General features: G+C 34.8%; 1 protein-coding gene across 1 annotated transcript in view; it reads right to left on the minus strand.

Moving 5' to 3' along the window:
• Positions 1-5,846: 5,846 nt before the first annotated feature.
• The window catches only part of LOC149807111 (pancreatic lipase-related protein 2-like), a 43,984-nt gene continuing 28,264 nt past the window's right edge, over positions 5,847-21,566 (minus strand). The window contains exons 5-9 of the mRNA XM_089962142.1: positions 20,702-20,827; positions 19,060-19,299; positions 16,398-16,512; positions 7,569-7,763; positions 5,847-6,394 (exon numbers count right to left, since the gene is read on the minus strand). Of these exons, the coding sequence (XP_089818268.1) occupies positions 6,286-6,394; positions 7,569-7,763; positions 16,398-16,512; positions 19,060-19,299; positions 20,702-20,827 (785 nt within the window). The 3' untranslated portion in view covers positions 5,847-6,285. The remainder of the gene's footprint in view (positions 6,395-7,568; positions 7,764-16,397; positions 16,513-19,059; positions 19,300-20,701; positions 20,828-21,566) is intronic.

Raw genomic sequence — 21,566 nt, forward strand, 5'->3', positions numbered from 1 at the left:
GTGCGACCCACGGTCAAATATATCGTAAAGAATCCCTTCATGAAGAAATGAAAAATCTTGCTCAAAAATATTCAGAAAATATTGATGAGTTGCTCACCAACTGTTTTACTGTTCCATCTGTTGCAGCTCATGTTGCTAGAGAAAAAAATTCGTGGAAACCAACCCGAAATGAATTTCTTTCGGATATACAATCAAGTTGTGTCGAGTATGGCCACGGCGGATTGTGGAATACCAAATATAATTACAACGATTTGATATCTGTTGATATGGTTGCGTGTTATCCAGGAAGTTTTCTCTGATACGGAGATTGTTCTAAGTATTTTGCAAGGTTCGGTCATCCAACACATGAAATGACGCGAGTATCGATAAATGGACCATTGCCGGATTTTGATCTAACTGGATTTGCTTGTGTTGAATCATTCGCGTTTGCTATGGATCTTCATACGATATATTATGTTTGGTTTGGTAGACATTTCTCAGAAAAAACGCTGGGCACCAATAGTTTTATTACGATATATGCTCGATTGTGCGATATTGGTATCATTGGTGGTTAGTGAGGCAATTATGTCATATAAGAAACAAACCGAGGTTTGCTTACCACCGAGGGAAAATATCAGTCTCGATGAGGTCATTAAAGAATTTAGAGAAAAATGTCCTGATGCTTTCAAGGATGATATCATCAAAGAAGCTCCTAGAATCCTCGAGATTAAACTCAATAATAGCGATAAAACAGCAAAGGATCTTGGAAGAAAAATAATAGGAAAGTTTACTCAAGGTGGAGCATATGATCATAAACAACGTCATGCACGATTAATACTGGATGATACCGAATACGATTTTATAGTTGCTGATGCAGCAGCGAGAAATATATTTATAAACCGCGAAGATGTTTATTTATCAAATGAAACACAATTAGGTACGATTGTAAGCATATGGATGGAGAATCGCCTCAGTATACGCATTTAAGATCATCGATGTTGGCCTACGTCATTTTAAATTTACTATCTATGATAAATAAATTTCCTGATACCTCAGTTAGGGTTGCAACGGATTCGTTCTATATAGATAAGAAATATTCAACGTTGTTGGGTGATTTTACGGACGATGATGCACCGTGGGGTTCATGGAGAATAAAGAAAGAAAATATACTTGATTATTCAGAATCAGCAGATGTTACAATCAAAGATGATTATTATAAAAATCAACGATCAAATATATCATCGACAACTTCGTTGTACTTATCACAGCTTCTTCCGATGGAAGGGTGATACATGGACATCTTTAAGGATGGGCGAGAAATACATTCCAAGGATTATAATCTGGGATGAAATATGTACTGTTTCGTTGGAAACACTAAAAACATTTCTTGATTGGTTATTAACGAGAAATACTGCTGTGATAATGTGCGGCGATCATGGTCAACCACCACCGTTTGTTGGACCATCTCCACATGGATGGCTAAAGAACTTTGTCGATTATTACGAAGAAATGAATGATGATCATAGAGCACTTGATGCAGAATTAAAGGAATTTAAAAAATTAATTAGAATACAACCGAATAAAATTCATTGGGAAGTAATGCGCGAGATAATTTCAGAAACATCCATGAACGACCTTTTGCGCGCGTGGAGACCAACCGATTTAATAGTTGCAAGTAGAAAGATAGTTCGTGATAAACTTCAACGGGAATTGTTTCAGTTGCATAAAGAAAAATATCCAACATTGCCAGTTCCGTTATGTTATCGACCAGCAGATACGCTACGACAAAATATTGACGTTGATATACCAGGACAGACCGAGTCAAGGAAACAGAATCTTGTGCTGAATGATATTGTCGCAGTTGATGTTGATGTTGTTGAAGATGCTCTACGTGCTGATAAATCCCCGTGGACGCTTGGATACGCAATGACGATTCATTCATCTTAAGGATTAACTATTACTGATACAGTTGTTTGGATCGTCGATGATCACATCGAATGGTCGAACTTAGTTTATCTTGCAGTGTCTCGAGTTAGAAAAATATCTCAATTGAGACGAATCGTCATGGACTCGTCAGTGATTAATGATGATATTGACGAATGTCAAAATGATATAATAAGAAAAAAATTATCTGGTTATAAACAAAGTGACAAAAAACATTTTGATCTTGATATTGAATATATTAACACACTGAAACAATAACAGAATAATAATTGTGCAAGTTGTAATTGTATAATGTTATGGCAGTATCTGAAAAATGATCTAAGACAATTTACCGTAGACAGAAAAAATAACAATCTTGGTCATACACAAGAAAATACTATGTTGACCTGTCTTGAGTGTAATCGACGTAACGGAGCTAGTTAAGTGATCGCGGCGGTAATTGAGTGACCTCGGGAATTACTTGTAATTGTTCACGTACAAATCCACGTTGAGGAGCAGTTGAATCTAATCGGTAGATTGCAGGTCTACCAGTGGAACTTGTCACGGTGGGTATCTTGTGTGTGGTAACACTCCAAAGAGGATCAGTCGCTCTTTTTTTACCACCTTCGAGTTCACCGGGCTCATATAAATACCTGACAGTGATATTACCTAATACTGTCTGTGCTGAAAGATCACGTCGTTGGGTAGGTATATTTTTTTTGTAATTGCATTAATAGGTTTCATGTTGGTTGTTCGAGTGATCTCATTATTTAATGCAGTTATCACACTTGGTAATCTTGCAACCCATTCACGAGATCTCGTATCCTGAATAAATTCCTTCGCGTATTGATATCCAAATAACCGCTCAGCGAGTGTTCGATTAAATCGTTCAACAATTGCCTGATCACGATGAATTGCAGTATGTCCTCGTCGTATTTTGGTATTATGTTGTTTCATCAGCGATGATACTGGACCAAGAAATTCCTTGCCAGGATCAACCTGTAGCAGCTGTGGCCATCGTAGACCACCTCGTTGATAAATTCGTTTAAAAGCATCGGCTACCTCAGCAGCTGTCTTCGTTGATAGCGGTTCTGCTTCTTTATATCTACTTGCAACATCAACAACGGTTAGCGCGTATTTGTACGTTTTTCTACGTACAGTATCATGTGGTAAAAACAGAATATCAGCTTGATGAACTTCATTAGGAACACTGACATTGAAATGTGCAGAGTGAATTTGCTTAGGTGGCGGTAGGTAAATTTGCCATATTGCCTGTTTGGATAACCACGTTTTAGAAGTAGAATGTTTAACTGCTGCTGCATCAGCAAGTTTACTCATTGCTGCTTTACCTTTCCAGTATCCAACTGGGGAATAATAAATCGATTCCATTTTATATATTACCAGCCCCTGGCGCTAATTTACCTTTCATCGCGGATCTTACTAACCAATTAGCTAATTTTTCTTTGATATCTTTATTTTTTATAGAATTTAGCGCATGTATTAATTTCACATCTGCAATATGCCTATGTTGTAGATCATTGCTTTTATACGCAACATCATGAGCATGACATGCTTTATCAATAGCGTTTATTCGTTCCTCGCCTGGTTTTGGTTGATCCTGATTATCAAACCTGATATCGAGTCGAGTACCAGGACCGCAATAATTATATCCTGGTAGATGTTTTTCTCCTGGGTATTTAGCCCACGGAGTTCCCGGTAATTTTCCTAATTTTGCTGCAATATCACCTCCTCTTTGCTTTTTTTTTAACGCTGACTTTGTCCCTGACTTATCACCGGGAATAAATTTAAATTTATTTGTACCACAGCGCGTACACTTACCCGTAACCGCTGATCTGTTTTTTTTTGTGGTAATAGTTGTTAGTGTATCCGTCGGGGTACGCGTTCTGCACTTCACACAATATAAATCCATGGATATTTTATACAGCATGGATATAATTGATTTCTCAGCGACAAGAAAACGAGAACCTGTCAAGCACCATCCTGCGTTACCGAATTCAATTAGAATGATAATAATTGGCCCATATGGAAGTGGAAAGACACGGTTGTTACTTAATCTTATAATGAGATGGTTAAAGTGGGATAAATTGTATTTGGTAGCCCCGTCAGTTGATGATCAACGATGTTATGATGTGCTCAAGGATTTTAATGAAAACGCGCGATTACTGGATGACGATGTTATCAAGTTTATAACCGATATTGATGAAGCACCATCAGTAGATTCCATAGACGGATTTATTAATAATTTGGTTGTATACGACGATGGATGTGATGTTGGACAAACAATCAAATCCAGCTAGGATTTTTTCTCGAGGTAGACATAAAAACACCGATGTCATTTATGTTACTCAACGATACACACAAATACCAAAAGTGATCAGAGATTCCTATAATATTTTAGTTGTGTTTAATGGAGTTGATACACACACGATGAGAAATATTCATCAAACTTGGTGCAGCGGTGACATGGATATAATTAAATTCAGAAGCTTCTTTTCACGAGCGCAAGCTACTCCGCATGGATTTAAAACAATAAATTTGCACGATCCTAGAACAAGATATCGTATTGGACTTGATAAAATATTTGGATAAATTAATAGCAGCAGAGAGGGTGGGACCTCAATTAAGACGTAATTGCGTAAACAGCGTGCATAATAAACTAGAAAAAAATCACCAACGACAATGGAGTAATATTAATTTGACAAATTCCGGAGAGACTCTCTCAGTAAAGTGTCAACGCTTTTTTAAAATCTGTCGACGCTTTTTATTTTTCGATCGTTCGTAGGAAGGCTTATTTTCGACGTTTCGACGCTTTTCAGACAAAGTTCTGTCCACAATCTCTGCTGCTACAAACATGAATCAAATTATGACCAAGAAATTTTAGTTATTTTTTACATTTGCGTTAATCATGTGGTAACTATGGCCACCTCGTAAACAAAAGAAGCAAGTTCAAATCCCACAATGTGCATTTACTTTTATTTTCATAAATTTGTATGTGTAATTCTCCTTTAATGGTGTGTGGGGGGATTATGTTGCCACTGACATTTTCAATACGAATATGCACAAAACACAACACTGCATAAAGGGTAAAGCCCTGCTATTTTCGTGCGGGATGCAGTAAGAAATCTGCAACTTTAATATGGTACATATGTTGCTAGCGAATAGATTTCAGCATAAATTTAAAAATAAAATTTGCTGTCAATAACGGATATATTTCATCCTGTGGTAAGTATTTTCACTGTTTTTCACGTACTCGATGAAATATATCCGTTACTCACTCGTGTGAAGCAAACATCCGCTCTTAATTATTTTACATGTTATTCTTCACTGCTTTATAATTAGGATTACGAGCGATTTTGAACTGATATATATATGCATATGCAGTTTGTATACATTTTCATGAGGATCATATGGGAGATTATTTTTAAATCTACAAATAACATGCTCTTAAAATAAAGACACTCTTTCTTCTTCTCCTTCTTCTTTTTCTTGTTCTTGTTCTTGTTCTTCTTCTTCTTCTTCTTCTTCTTATTATTATTATTATTATTATTATTATTATGTCCTTTCTGAATTTTGAAGTCAAAAGCTGAAGATTTAAGGATAAAGACTTTCTATCAAAGTAAACATTATTGCTGAATTTGCGCTGAAAAATTGTACAGAATTTTCGTACTCTAGAGGTTTAATTTGTGATTGTACTGAACAACTTCGATAGCATGTAAATTTAAATATTCTGACATTTTGTTTTCAAGGAGTGTACAGTACCTATGGATATATGGCTTGACAATATTTAGCAATTTGTTCAGTGGACGATTGAATCGACGTTAGTCATAATAGTCCCTTCTACATTCAAAGCAAATCATTAAACTGCGCTGGTTTTGTTTTTGGTGATATCTTTATCACTTCATAGCACAACAAAATTCATTCCCCAAATTTTCTAAGCTTTATTTCGAATAAGACATATTACTAGGGTTAAGAGGTCTGATGTGGCAATGGGGTCAGTGCCGGATTACCACATAGGCAGAGTAGGCACCGGCCTATGGGTCCCACGCCTTTTAGGGGCCCCGCGAAAACGGATCAAACTAATATTGATAAAACGTATTAGGAGATAATTTGCAATGGATGGGCCCCAAGATTTCGACTACGTAATCCGGCACTGAATGCGGTTAAGGCCTAGTTAGACTGAATGTTTCATCTACGTAACTTCTACTTGCAATGTGTCAGCAAGCGTTAACTTTTATGCAGTTACATTACATTTAGATGTGACTGACGTAGTCTTACATAGTTTGATGTAAATATGTTCAAGTATATATATTAGAAATAGTAACACGAATTTATATCCCGAATTCTTCTTATCATATTATTCCATTAGAAGGAGCCTCGCCGGCCTGGAACGCATTTTTCGAGGCTGTCTTGTATTCGTAAGTAAACAGTGTTCCCGTTCGTGATTAATCGGTCATCCCCGCAGAAATAGGCCCTGAAATGGTGAGAAGTCTTCAATTTACTTAGTAACATGACAATTTATTTTCTGTCTACGCATCCCGTACGACAGATTTTCTCTACACTTTCGTAAAAATATGAGCGACTGTATTAATTAGTCAAAAGCATATTATCTACAAGATTTCGTGTTATTTTGTCAGTTCATCCTTGAGTCGTTTTTGTTGACGAAAATCTGTTTATTTCTTCTGTGCTAGCATTTTCTTCTACGCCTATCTATATAATTGTGACTTAATCTTGATTCCTAGCCGTGGAAAGGCTTATTAAGCTTTATTCCTAACTTCTTATAAGCTTATATGTAGAATTGTGTTTTAATTTTTAGTCGTATTATCGCTTAATAACCATCAAGGTAAGATGTATTGAAAATTATGTTATGGTTCTTTCCTTATTTGTAATTTTTTTACTAGTATTACGGTGTGAAGATATCATATAAGAGCAATTAGGGCAATTATTGCTAGCCAATTTATGTTAAAAGCACGAATACACAAACACACGCGCAGACACACTATATATAATCTTAACGGTACGTTAGACTATTATTATATATTACAATCAAGCGTTGGCCAAGTCAATGGCCAATCTAGTCACAACATATTTGTGATGATGGTGGGAGGTGCTTCGTCTGAGTGAAGATGTCATTTGTGTGTGACTCGGTACGGTGCCTGCTGAGGCGAAAATGGTTAGCATGTGCAGAACGGGTAATTTGTACATGATTTGTTGGATAAACATATAAACACTAAACTAATTTCTGATACTATTTTATGTTTGTTTAAAATTTCTTTTAAACGGAACAATTTGGAATGACTAATTTATTTTATTAGGGCCAAATCTGGGATGACAAATTTATTTCCAAATGCCATCTTTGTGTACAAAATAATATCTGATTTTTTGTTTTTATACCGACTGTGTGAGAGACTGAGCAACACTACCTGTCATCGAAGCTGTGATATTTATAAGAAATTGGATTTTAAATGACAGTAACCAGAATGTCGCAAAACATGAAGGAACCATCGAATATATCTTGTCCAACGTTTTCTATAAGCACAATTTTCAATGAATTAAATTTAAGCCGCTATTGCAATATAATACTGAATATTTCCCTACAAAACTCTCCTTATTAACGAAGCCAATTAGATCAATGTTAATTCACTTACGTCTGTCCGGTCTGTATAGAGGTGACAGTCACATGACGGATAGAAACGGATGCCGATGTATAACTGTATCCCAACCACCAGAAAATTCCCCAAGTCCTCGTAAAGGTCACGCGAACTTCCCGGATTTCGGTCAAAGGGTAGATGTCATCATAAAGGAAATGTCGTTCCTGACCAGCCTCAAACTGCTTGTTGCCGCTGCAAAACAGGCAAGATTTGCTAATACATGTATTCCGCATTAAAGCACGTTGATTAAACCAAACCAGTGTTTAGTATCGGGGTTAAATTAAGTCGTTATTTAATAATTGTTGCGAATTTCATGGAAATCATTAGCTCTCATATGTTTCCAAAACTATATAATAAACATACATGTACCTCCGAATTAAAAAAAGAAGATTTTTTTTAGACAGCTGTGTGTATTTTCTACAAATCAGAAATTACGAAGAACTGAGAAATAGCAAATAACCATGATTTCCCTATAATTAATAGACACATTAATTTAAAAAAACAACCAACAAAAACATGGAAAGTAACATTTTAATTAAGAGAGAGAAAGAGAGACAGAGAGAGACAGAGAGAGATAGTCTCCCTAAACACAGTAATGGACAGTAATGGGCAGTAATGGACAGTTGGGCTGTAATGGACAGTAATGGGCAGTAATGGACAGTTGGGCTGTAATGGAGAGTAATCGAAAGTAATGAGGACAAAAATACAATATTGCGAAAGAAATTACAGTAATGTACATTAAATATTATAATTTTTATTGTATGGATTTAAATACATAAATCATAAATAACAAATGTGGTTGTTATATTGTATTATTAGTACTGAGAATAAGTTTTAATGAAAATAATAGAAAATAAAATGTAACAACTCTCTCTCTCAACCAAAATTTGACCAAGTTCTATTGCTGTTATGGGGTTTTAATGAAAGCATTACAAAGATGAACAAGTTTCTCTCTTTGCTCCAGATCTGTATTGGTTACAACTTTGACAAACTTTCATTGTATTTATGTGGTTCGCTCAGCTCTCATCCTTCTCTCTGGTGAGGATTTTCCCTCCTGAAGGTGTCTTTGATGTAGTGATTTTACCATTTGTAGACCTTATTGTTAGCTTATTTCTACCCTTGTCTTTGAGAAACTTTGGAAATAATGCTTCTCGTTCATTTCCTTTTTTTTTTACATCTCACGTCAATAGAAACTCTGTGGTGCATATAATCGGATGCCAGCTTGAAATTGCCTCTTCCAATCAACGATCTTTCGGCGTCTTTATACTGGGAACTGTAAGATCGATTGTAGTGCGTCTTTAAGATCGGATATTTTTGTTGCTTCCAATTGCTTCCAATCTTCATGATATTATTGTCAGACTCTGCATTATTATTTGTCCAGTGGGCGTCCACATTTTGTACCCTCTGAGAAAGTTAACATGATCTTTCAGAATTGGTAACATTCGATTTTCAAAATATGGCTGGAAACCCGATTCTTTTTCCGCAATGACATCTGTTGCATATTTTATGCTTGCTTCTAATACTACAGAATTATCTGCACGTGAAATTCCTTCGTCACCGAAAAGGGTGTTTACAATTGACTTTCTGTCTTGCACGTTTACGCCGACCCTAGTTTTTAAATAATCAGTGACATGCTTCTTCAAGTGAGGGGTACGAACAATATGTGTCGCTCCAGGGAATGACCGCTTTAAACTTATACGAACCGCAGTTTCGTCATCTGTGCCGACTATCAAGGTTTCTATTTCTTCATCTGCGAAATGACTGGCAATTTTTGAGAAGAAAGCAATGTAAGTTTCAAAGTCAGATTTACCATATAGAAAAAACTGGTTCTTTTATGTGCTGTTTTTGAAAACTGTTGAAGTTAAGTACATTTCACCAAGATTTATTGTTTTGTCCACACTTAATACCGTTCCCTCCTTCGTACAACATCGTTTTATATCCTGTATCTGTGCGTAAGTGTACATTATGATGAACGGACCGGAATCAACGTGTCGGACACTTCTAATGAAAGGGTGATGAGAATGAACTTTACTTTCTACATTTAGAATGTGGTCGGCAGGATTTCTGTTGTATACACATCTTTGACGGGTTGTCGTTTTTGTTTTTTTGTCTCTGTTTAATGTTTTGGACAACCTTGATATTTTTGGGAAAGTCATCAATATCCTCTTCTTGGTTTATTTTTTAGTACACGTTTTTTGCAGAGTCCTGTTTTGTCATACTTGCAGCCAACTCTTTTACGCGTTGTGTATTTCTTATGTATTCTTCATGTACTTCTGGTTTTAATGCGTTTCCATTAATTGTTCTCCCGGGAAATGCATTAACATGCTCCATTAATTGTGACAGACTTAGTGTCATAGAGTGTGGCACATTTCCTATCCAAGTTACACCTCGCTTGTATTCTAGAGAGTTCTTGTGTTTGCTATATGTCCGATGCAGAACTAACACGTCCAAAGCATCTGGTTGTGGTTCAAGTGGATGGTAGACGCGCACACCGTTTAATTGTTTTTCAGTGCAATATTGCCAGTCTCTATTTATAACGCTGACCAGTTTCTCGTTTATTGTAACAAAATAATTTGTGGGAGAAGTACCTTTCACCCACGTGCCACAGTCATCCCAAAACTCTCTCCTCTTACTAGTTTTCGTTCTCTTCTCATTTAATGTATTGCCAACTATAAAGAACACGTTTTCCTTTATGCCAGGTGATACACGTGGTTGTGCACTGTGATATTCATTCAGGTTTAAAAGTCTCAATGTATCTGTTATGTCCATAAACTTCTCGTTCTTAAAAATCCTGCTGTGAGGCCCAGCAACGGTAACTTTACTCGAATTCTTGTAACAGAAACATTGTTCCAACTGACCTTGTTTGTCTTTATTGATTCCAGTGCAGGGTCAATAACGTCATCTTTGTCAAACTGGCTGGTATATCTGTTTGAACAATTGACGTATGTTGAAGCATTGTTCTTGAATGACCACGAGGAGCGACGGCTACGTTTCAGAGTCTGCCAGTCACCGTCATCAGATTGACGCTTATGTGTGGACGTTCCCATGCTAACGTCACGTTCAGGCGTGTAATTACTGGATATTCATTGATGGCCAGGATACTAGTTGACGCTGTGAATTTACTTGGAGGGTCGCTGACGGTTGGGTTACTGACGGGTCGTTCAGTGACGGAAGGGTTAATAATTTGTGGTTCTCTGACGATTAGTGGTTCACTGACAGTTTCAGTAATGATGGTCAGGTTCTTGATTTGTGGTTCACTGACGGTCCTGGTACTGATGGTCGGGTCACTGATTGACGGTTCACTGACGAACGGTTTATTGATGGGTGTATCATTTACATCGTTTTCAACCAAAAGCCACGAAATGGTTAGGGGTCCATTTTCTTAAATATTTTTTTTTACCAAAAGAACCTTAGCTGGTTTGGCTAAATTGCTCCACATTACTGAAAGCATTGATCTTTCTGCTGCATGGTTGAAAGTTGTATTTAGAGCCCTAAATGCCAAGTCCTTTGTCCCGTTTACAGCTGGATAAACACTACGTAACGGACGCTTCGTAACCATGGCAAGAGTAATCATAGTCCACACCGAGGAAAAGCTCCCAATCTGAGCGCATTCTAACACGGCATCGGAATAATCTGGCGAAAACAATTTAATAGTTGATTTATTTGGATTCCCATATATCACTGACTCTCCAAGCACCATCATTAAAGTTTGTCTTGTAGCGCAGTTCAACGGACTGGGATTCATTACCGCACAAAAGGATTGAGACGGCATTGGAAAGATTGTCTCCGTCCCCAGTTGTTCTTAATTGTATTCCTTTCTCAGCATGATACCGAAACAAGATGTCAGCAGGAATTTCATCTATTGGGAGACTGGGATGTTCAGCAGACTCGCAAGAAAAGTACCTATCATCAGTCAACAAAACCTCGCTCAACTGAAGCTTTGAGTTCTAGGAAGTTTATTACCGGCATTATAAAAAAAAAAAACTTGAGTCATTACAACATGTATGATTTGCAACATATACAGACACAGCATAATACATTAATACCGTATAATACAGACACAGCATAATACATTAATACAGTACAATACATAATATATCATTTAATTTTATGTAAAGTATGAATCATCTGATAATGAATTTGCTGAGCTGTATGAATACCACCATGAGAGAGAGAGAGAGAGAGAGAGAGAGAGAGAGAGAGAGCTTGTTTTATCGAGGTAATTGAATTCATCAATCATAATGTTATTATGACATTCGGTACATCTTCCTTTATATTGACTTTATTACATTACATTGATCATTTTCAAGATATATACCGGTATGTTATCAACAGCTAATAACATCGAGTTGATCAAATTTTCTTATCGAAGACTCAATTATAAGACGTAAAGATAGAATGTTAATTTAAAGGCTAAAAATTACCATTCTGCAATCGGTAACATACATTAATCAATCCGATAATAAAGCCAATGATAAAATGCAATTAATTCTGAAAAACATCTACTTTACCAAGTTTAATTGAATTTAAGAAATGTACCGTTATTAATTATTTGTTACATTTGATGTTGTTAACATTGCAAAAACAGGACTTATATACGATTGAGAACATGTTATTTATTATTGTAATCCTTCTTTCATATTTCCTGTTTACATCTGATAGCATATTAAGGAAGCAGTGCAACAATTGATAAATTTTATAAGAAATTTTGAATTTTATGTAGATACTGTATAATGTTAAATACGGATAACAGGAGGTTTGCACATTCAAATGAAAGATTGTACTGACAGCTCAAAGAAATTGCAAGCAGAATATAATAATAGTAATATAAATTAAAGATTGTAAAATATAAACTAAACAATGCATAAGCAATCCAAAAGAAAACATGCCTCACACAAAAGACAACCCGACTCACAAGCTTTCTTACAGTCACCACAGATTGAGAAGTTTAACACAGTGATATACAAAAAGTAAACATATTAACAGAATCTTTTTCAGTTAATAATAAATTTCTGCATTTTTTGTATCAAAATGTGTTGTTTTTTTTGTTGAACATTAATAAAACAATATAACAACCACATTTGTTATTTACGGTTTATGTATTTAAGTCCATACAAGAAAAAATTATAATAATTTATGTACATCACTGTAATTTCTTTCGCAATATTTTATTTTTGTTCCTATTACTGTCAATTACTCTTCATTACAGTCCATTACTACCCACTGCTGTGATTACTGCCCATTACTGTCTATTACTACCCATTACTGTCAATTACTGCACATTACTGTCCATTACTATCCATTACTGTCCACTACTGCCCATTACTGTGTTTAGGGAGACCGACCACAGCCACCCCAAAAATGTGTAAAATACTTTCTTTCAAAACCCTTATGCGACTGCATTTTCAATAAAGAAATTGTTTAATAAAAAAGGTTCTATTTATAATAACATACGCCCCCACCAAAATATTTTTCAAAACAACGATTGACCCCCTCCGCCAAAGATCTTTCACGAGATTTCCAGCTAACCACCATTCTATCCTCAAAACAGCATCCTGAGCACAAAATAATAAAATCTGGAAGACTGACTAAATTGTCACAAGTAAATGTAAAATATAAATTAAAAACGCACAGTTTATAGTTATAAGTTAAACATTACACAATTCAGCTCTGAACTACGTAACTATATGGACTCTGAAACTGAGAAGCAGCGACAAATCAAGTCAAGCCCATTAGTACTAAGAAACAAAACAAATAACCAAATATATAAAATATAGAATATAAATTTTGGTACTATGGCCATAAATCTTCAAACAGAAATTATTACGTAGCAATAATATAGAATCTCAAAAAATAAATTAATATTGACATTTCAATGTAAACAACTGGACAGTATTAGAAATGAGCGACCCAGCTTTGAATTTTGTAGGCATGAAATTCTCGCAACTGCGAAACAGCTACAGTTATCTCTCCTTCCATATTTATAACCACCAATAAACAAATAAACTTAATATTATTTAGAAAAAAGAAAATATAAGTTGCTGTTTGTGACTCACTTGCCACCACTAAACACTAAATCTAACACAAATAAAATGTTTACTAATTAACAATTAAAATATTGAATAATATAAAAAAAACCCAATATAATAATAATAATAGTGATAGTAGCAGTCATAGTAGTAGTAGTAATAGTAGTAGTAGTAAATAAACAAGAAACATCCAAAGATAAAAGGAAATAATCAGGTACTACATGCCCCGTTAACTCAGCATTGCTCTGCTTAAACATTTATAACTGATGTGCAATATTCCTATAAAATAAAAAGCAAACAACGCAATTTCGATGATAAAATTTTAGAAACATTAACTTTCTTACTCTACACTCTTTTGTAAATATTGTGTAATGAAGTAAACTCGGCACGACATATACAATTATGAATACATTTTGTAAATATTATGTATTGAAGTAAACTCGACACGACATATACAATTATGAATACATTTCGTAAATATTGTGTAATGAAGTAAACTCGACACGACATATACAATTATGAATACATTTTGTAAATATTGTGTAATGAAGTAAACTCGACACGACATATACAATTATCAATTCATTTTGTTAATATTGTGTATTGAAGTAAACTTATAACATTTTTCATTGTAGTAAACTCGGCACAAAGTATATGATTATTATAGTATATGATTATTATAACATTCTGTACTGAAGCGAACTTGACGTATACAATTATCATAACATATTGTATTGAAGTAAACTCGGCACGACATGTACAATTTTCAGAACATTTGGAGCTCAACAACCATCTACAAAATCTTAGGACCAGAATGACTTTGGATTTGTGGGGTTAAAATCCATTTTAGCATGCTACGACTCTGTGGTTTGAACTAAGTAACTTAAAGAAGCAAAATGAACAAGTGTAGTAAAAATAACAATTTAATTATCTCAGTAACAAAATGAAAATTTAAGAGCAACTTACAATATTGTGAATTAAATCCCAAATAATCCTAAATGATCTTTCACAAGTTCAAAATTATAGAGTGTTCCGAATTAATTAAAGTCCTGACTGTGTTAAATTACCAATTCTTGAATAAGTTGATGTACTAATATTCCTGATTTATTTCAGTAATATAAGCCAGAATGCCTTTGAATGAATTCACAATAATCCGAAAGTAGTGTTTTAGTCCAATATGTGAATGAGAGTTTTGTAATTCCAGTGAATAATTTAAATAAATGATTCCTCTCAAATTATACATGAATACAGCTAAACTGATTCTATAGAATGATATTAAAATACGATTGAAAGCATTGTTGACAAAACCCTCTTTATATACATCCACACTTGACCTATGTCGTAACAGCATTTTGGGAAATAAAAAGCTCAATCATTTTAATGAAAACGTACAGTAAACTGTAAACAAATTGAGGTCTTGAACTTAAATTCAAGGAAACATCAATAAAAAATCAGGTCGATAACAGAATTTCCATGTGAAAAACCAAGATCCAGAACTCACATCCAAGTAAAAATATCTTTAGAAAATGATATTAGTCAGGTAGGCCCAAACACGTACCTTTAATTATACCACTCGACATCCGATACCTCCCCCCACCACCACCACCAGGAATACAAGTTCTGACTACTAAGAACTGGAAACATTACAACTTAAAGTTACGGCTTTTTATTGGCGACGTGAAGAAAAAATTATGATGTTAAAGTTATTATTCACTCAAAACACAATACCTAATATTATTTTGCACGCACTAAGATAAGATTACTGCAAGTAAGTTAAAACTATAAATACCCGTGCATACAAAATTCATAGGCTGTCATCTATAATGCCGAAATCAATTTATTATTTGAAATTTTTCTATCACATTATGCTCTATATCTGTTTATTGAATCATTAATGCCAAAAATTGAAATGTTTTGATTTGTAAAGGCTTGAAAGTAAAATAAAATTTTCTGTCTAGCGTACTCCCCCTTTAAATAGTGTATAATATTGTTATCAAATGGAGTGTTAAACTGTATATCAAGATATAGAAAGGGTACAGTGCTTATCAGTTCTTTTTTCTTCAAATCTCATATTCATTATTTAACTGTAGCGAATTCATAACAAAAGTGTCAAATAAATACAAGGGCGCCAATGTGGTCCGATTTTGCATCTGTCCAAAAAGACCTGTTAAGATCTTCTACTGACTGGCCGCGGCTACACACACACGCGCGCGCTCGCGATTACCGTGGTGGACAATACAACCTTGTTCCAGTCAATCGGCAGGATTGATGATTAGTAGTGAAAACTAGAAGTGAGACGCAGCGTTCTACATATTACTGTCTATCAATATTGGAGAAAATTCTTAGTTCAAAGTTAGTCTTAGCGAATTTATACAAACTGAAAACAGAATACAGCCATTTACTTCACGTCGGCAATCAATATTGCTATTCAGTTTGCGATTTCGTTGGATTAAAGAAAGCCACTGAGAGCACAAATCTATCTACAAGAATGTTGCAGAAATACCCTCTATTGTTCTTCCTGTGCCATCCTAGCGTTTCCTCAAGTACATAAGTTTATCGAAATTTTATAACTTTTCAATACCATTTTAAACCCCGTCATTGATGATTTGCTTCGTCTTCTCGAGTGTACATTTTTAAAAAGTGGGAAATATGGTAATACCCTTCACACGAGACATGCCCAAGTTGAATGACTATTTAAGTAGAAAGATGTCTAAAAGGATGACTGTATTTTAAGCTCACTGGTGGCAATACTGTTAAACATATTGAACAATAAGTACGACTGATGTTTACAAAGTACCTGTTGATCTCAAAGAAGTCGGAAGGTCGACCTGGAGCTACCAGCTGAACCCTGACGCGACCGTTGGCGGGGGCCATTCTGTCACCAAAGTGCACCGTCACATGTTGATAGTATCCTGTAAAAAGAGGTATTATAAGCATGAGGTATATTTTTATTTTATTAACTGTACAATTTGCTTTATAGCTCATTTTTTTTTGCCTTGCCAATATTGGCGGTTTTCTTAAAATAAAATTAATGGTGATATTGGACTTTTCCTTGATCGACGCCTTTTGGTTTATTATAGACATATTTTGTGCTATTCAGGCGCTACCTTTTGTTCCTATAGTCCAAGATAAAATCCCGTCAAACGTATTCATTATAGACAGTACATATAGACCTTATTATACCATTGAGCTAGGGCCACATAATCCCTTATTATTAGTGTAGCAATTATACCATTGATCTATGGCTACGTAATCAATTTTGTATTAGTGAAACAATTATACCATTGATCTAGGGCCACGCAAACCTGTTTTAGTAGTGTAGCAATTATACCATTGATCTATGGCTACGTAATCAATTTTGTATTAGTGAAACAATTATACCATTGATCTAGGGCCACGCAAACCTGTTTTAGTAGTGTAGCAATTATACCATTGATCTATGGCTACGTAATCAATTTTGTATTAGTGAAACAATTATACCAGTGAGCTAGGGCCACGCAAACCTGTTTTAGTAGTGTAGCAATTATACCATTCCTCTAGGGCCATATACTCATGTTTTAGTAGTGAAACAATATACATTGATCTAGGGCCACATAATCCCTTTAATTAGTGTAGCAATTATACCATTGATCTATGGTCACATACTCATTTCTTAGTAGTGAAACAATTATACCTTTGATCTAGTGCTACATAATCCTGTTTTAGTAATGTAGCAATTATACCAGTGATCTAGGGCAACATCATCCTGTTTTAGTAGTGTAGCAATTATGCCATTGATCTAGTGCTACATAATCCTGTTTTAGTAGTGTAACAATTATACCATTGATTTAGGGCCACATAATCCTGTTTTAGTAGTGTAGAAATTATATCATTGATCTAGTGCTACATAATCCTGTTTTAGTAGTGTAGCAATTATACCATTGATTTAGGGCCACATCATCCTGGTTTCGTAGTGTAGCAATTATACCACTGATCGAGGGCCACATAATCCTGTTTTAGTAGTGAAGCATATATACCATCAATCGAGGGCCACATAATCCTATTTTCGTGCCAAAATCTTGAGATAATTATTTGTGCTATTTGTTTAGTTCGGTAACATTCCAGTTTATTTGTGACTCAAGAGCATTATGGATGTCAAAATCGACTTAAAGACCATTTAGCGTCAGGGATCAAACATATGGACGCAGTTGGGATACCTTTCACATGCTGTAGTTTTTAAATACGCCTTATGCAGAATAAGCGCCATTTCGTCTTTTTTCTACATGGTCAATGCAACTGAAAATTACCAATTTCGTTCTGTCTGTAAGAATATTGTAGAACATTAGTCAGTTAAACATTAAAACATTTTTATAAAAAAAACAGTTCAAACGCAAACTATTAAGAATTTCTTGCCCTGCAGTTTTTGTCAACTATTTGTGTAGTCCTACCGACTTGGAAAGAAAAGCAAATAAACAATCCTGCCTACAATCGAATCATTAAGTGGATTGAAGTGAAGAAAATCATGGGACAATGAAGACAAAATTGATCTAAAATAGGAAATGTTCAATAAAAAGTAAACCTTGTGTTTCATAATATAATGTTTGTTTTCCTGATATATTCAACACGAAACCTCTCCTTTAGAAAGTTGTTGTGTCCGGTTGTGGTTTAAACGAAAGACGATTATTCCGACTACTGTGTCCATATCAATGCTGTATTTAGTTTTTTACTTTAAAAATTAAATTAAAAAATCCTCGGGAAATAGTTTTCAAGACAAAAGGCAATAACGAAAGAATTTTATCTTAGAATACTATCACTATCAATGTAGTTGTCTCTTCAGAACTAAAGAAATCCGTAAAAATAATGTACAGCAAATTTAAATGAACCAAAAGAAAAGGGGCATAATTGTGAATGATATAGCGTTTATAAAACAAAGACCATGTACCGCTGTTTGTAGCGATAATTCTTTCAAAACACTATTAACGACATCTCTGTTCCTAATGTCACCAACGACCTTTATGTAGCGTAGTTTCTAATGAGGTGGACCAAATATACACCATAGCTATTGTGGCCATCGATGCGGTGCTGTTACTACAACATAGAGAGCCATAGATACACAATCGGAAACAGTTATCAACAGTTCGTTCCATTTGTAGGTAGTTACTCGTGTTATGAGTGAAATAAAATTTTAAGACTCAGATCCTTCAATCAGAAATAAGATTTTACCCTATTCTATCCTCTTGACCCCAATATTCTCTTACAATCAAACTAATTATTCAACATCAGTTCTGAGATGTTACCATGGTAAAACGTATCATGAACAAGCTAAAAAAATAGGTCATGTGGTTTCGTCGAAACAATTCACGATAATTTGCTGGTATAAAAATACCCTTCAGAACGAAAGCTCGAGCTCGTATGATGAAAACACGTAATACATTGGTACAATTTAATTCGTTGCTTTTATAAACAACTGTACGACATACCGCAGTATGGATCGTCTGGTCTGGTTCTCAGATAGAAGCTCCCCCTTGCCAGGCTCTGCTCAGCCAAGAAACCCAGTTTAGGACAGCCATTAGGTTCGCATCTCAAACAGTTTCCATCGTTTCTGTCAAGGGCTTCGAGACTGGGACACGGGAAGGCAGTGAAATGACATTCTGAGTTGATAGATTCAGTGAAGAGGGCGATGGCACGACTGTGACTGCAGCTCAATATGTCCTCGGCATCTAGGTGCGATAATGAAAGCATTTACATGACTCTACAGAATATATAATATCTATGAATATAAAAGGACGTACCATATGGGTTCTTATGATCCAGGTAATATGTAATTGTGTTTTTCTATAGGCATCGAGAAGATAAGGTCCAATTCGTTATGTTGTAGATGATTTGAACTTAAGCCAAAAATAATTTGAATTCATGTTCATATATTTGCAGCTAAAAGTGAGTAAAAAAAAGTTAGTGTAAGCGAAACCGAGTATTTGGCCATTTAATAAAAACAACCGTGTATTTGCCATTTTTAAAAACAACCGTGTATTTTGTTCATTTTAATAGCAAACAAACCTTTTGTTAACACACATTTTCGAAAACAAAACACGGTGATATTTCAGCATTATTTTTGTAATGTCTGCCTCTACAACATACTTAAAAACGTCTTGGTTCTTACTAGAGCAATGCCCATCAATAGAAAATAAAATTACAATTTTGCACTATAACACAAATGATCTATAAGTCTTTGATTTCTTTCACAGAATGTGCTTTTATTATTCATTCTATCACATTTGTATGTAATTTAATGCTTATATTCTTGTTCAACAGTCCAAGGTCAGTCCCGAGTTTACTTTATTGATCCGACACTACAATGGACCATAAACAGAAAGAAACATGAAGTAATATTGACCCTTATAGTACGTCTCCGCTAATTTTAATTTAACTGAGGGTATTCTTTGAACATGAATTCGAAAAAGTTTTGAAACTGGAAGAAAAGAAAAAAAAACATGACATCGGGATATTTTACACAAGTACGTAGTTCGCATACCCACCCACCCCGCCAAAGAACCCCCAAAACTCCACAATGAAAACAAAACAAATATGCCAAACAAAATAACAAAAACAATAACAACAGTGGCAAAAGAATCAAGCAACCAACCAAACAAAAACAAAACAATCATTACGACCTGTCTCAAATAGTATTTGAAGAAAAAAATCAAAAGATTGAAATAAAGTCATGATTCTCTGACATGTATTTTGCTTGTCTTTCCATACTGAAAATTTGCAGGCCACGTTAGGAAGAACGGAACAGTTAATTGAAAAAAAAATACATTACAGCAACTCGAGTATGTACAATTAAAAATCAGTTATGACTTATAATCAAGATTTTAATCAATAAATAGCAATTAACGTTACGAAAGTAAGAAGAAAAAAAATCTATTTTCGAATATTGAATTTTCATTAGAAGAAACCAACTTTATAAAAGTTAGCGTGTAATATATACAAGAATCATCTTTGTAAAATGCATGTGTACATTTAGTGTGATGCATGTACGGTTGAGCTAAACTTGTTAAAAAGAAAGTGAGAAAACGATTTGATAATAATAATGCTACATGCAATACAAATTTTGTATTGTACTTTCTAGTCCTTTGTAGTATGCCGTTGACATTAAGTTTGTTACAGTCTCTTCGATGCATCCGGGCTGGTATTTCCCACCATTAGGGTAAAAATCGACGTGTCCCACGGAATCAAACATTCCATATCCTAGAGAAAAAAAGAATAGGTGGAAAAATATATCCTAACAAATGTATGTATGTATGTATGTATGTATGTATGTATGTATGTATGTAAGCACACCATTACATATCTACGGTTAAAAGCTTGCTTAAAAGACAGACATGCTGCTAAATTAGCAAATAGGTTTGTAGGTAAATATATAGATTTTTAGGCAATAGAAGAAAAATTGACATAACCTTTATTTTTCTAAATCATACTCATAACTGAGACGCATCAGTATAGCTCTGTTTGGAAAATATGCAAAACATCATTATCAAGTAATTGGTGTAGATTTTGATCATATTGGACTAGTTAGTAAATTACTTGATTAGCAGGTTTAGTTACAAACTTAAGGAGAACAAATATTCGCTTTTGTCTTGAGCTTGGAGCCAAGCGAACGCCGAAAATGGTCTGCTAGTAAATAGATACAATTTCATAAATTATTCAGTTTTAGTATCTGAGGCAGCGACGATTACGTCTATCTATAGCATCTGTACTATATATGTGTGGCCTAGGCGTAATGCGTACGATTACATCTATCTAAAGTATCTGTACTATATATGTGTGGCCTAGGCGTAATGCGTACGATTACATCTATCTAAAGTATCTGTATAATATATGTATGACCTGGGCGTAATGCGCACGATTATATCTATCTATGGCATCTGTACAATACATGTATGACCTGGCCATAATGCGTAATATTGCATATACCTATCGCATCTGT

This window comes from Sinohyriopsis cumingii, chromosome 1, assembly GCF_028554795.1.
Source record: "Sinohyriopsis cumingii isolate HCF-2022 chromosome 1, ASM2855479v2, whole genome shotgun sequence".
NCBI classification, from domain to species: Eukaryota; Metazoa; Mollusca; class Bivalvia; order Unionida; family Unionidae; genus Sinohyriopsis; species Sinohyriopsis cumingii.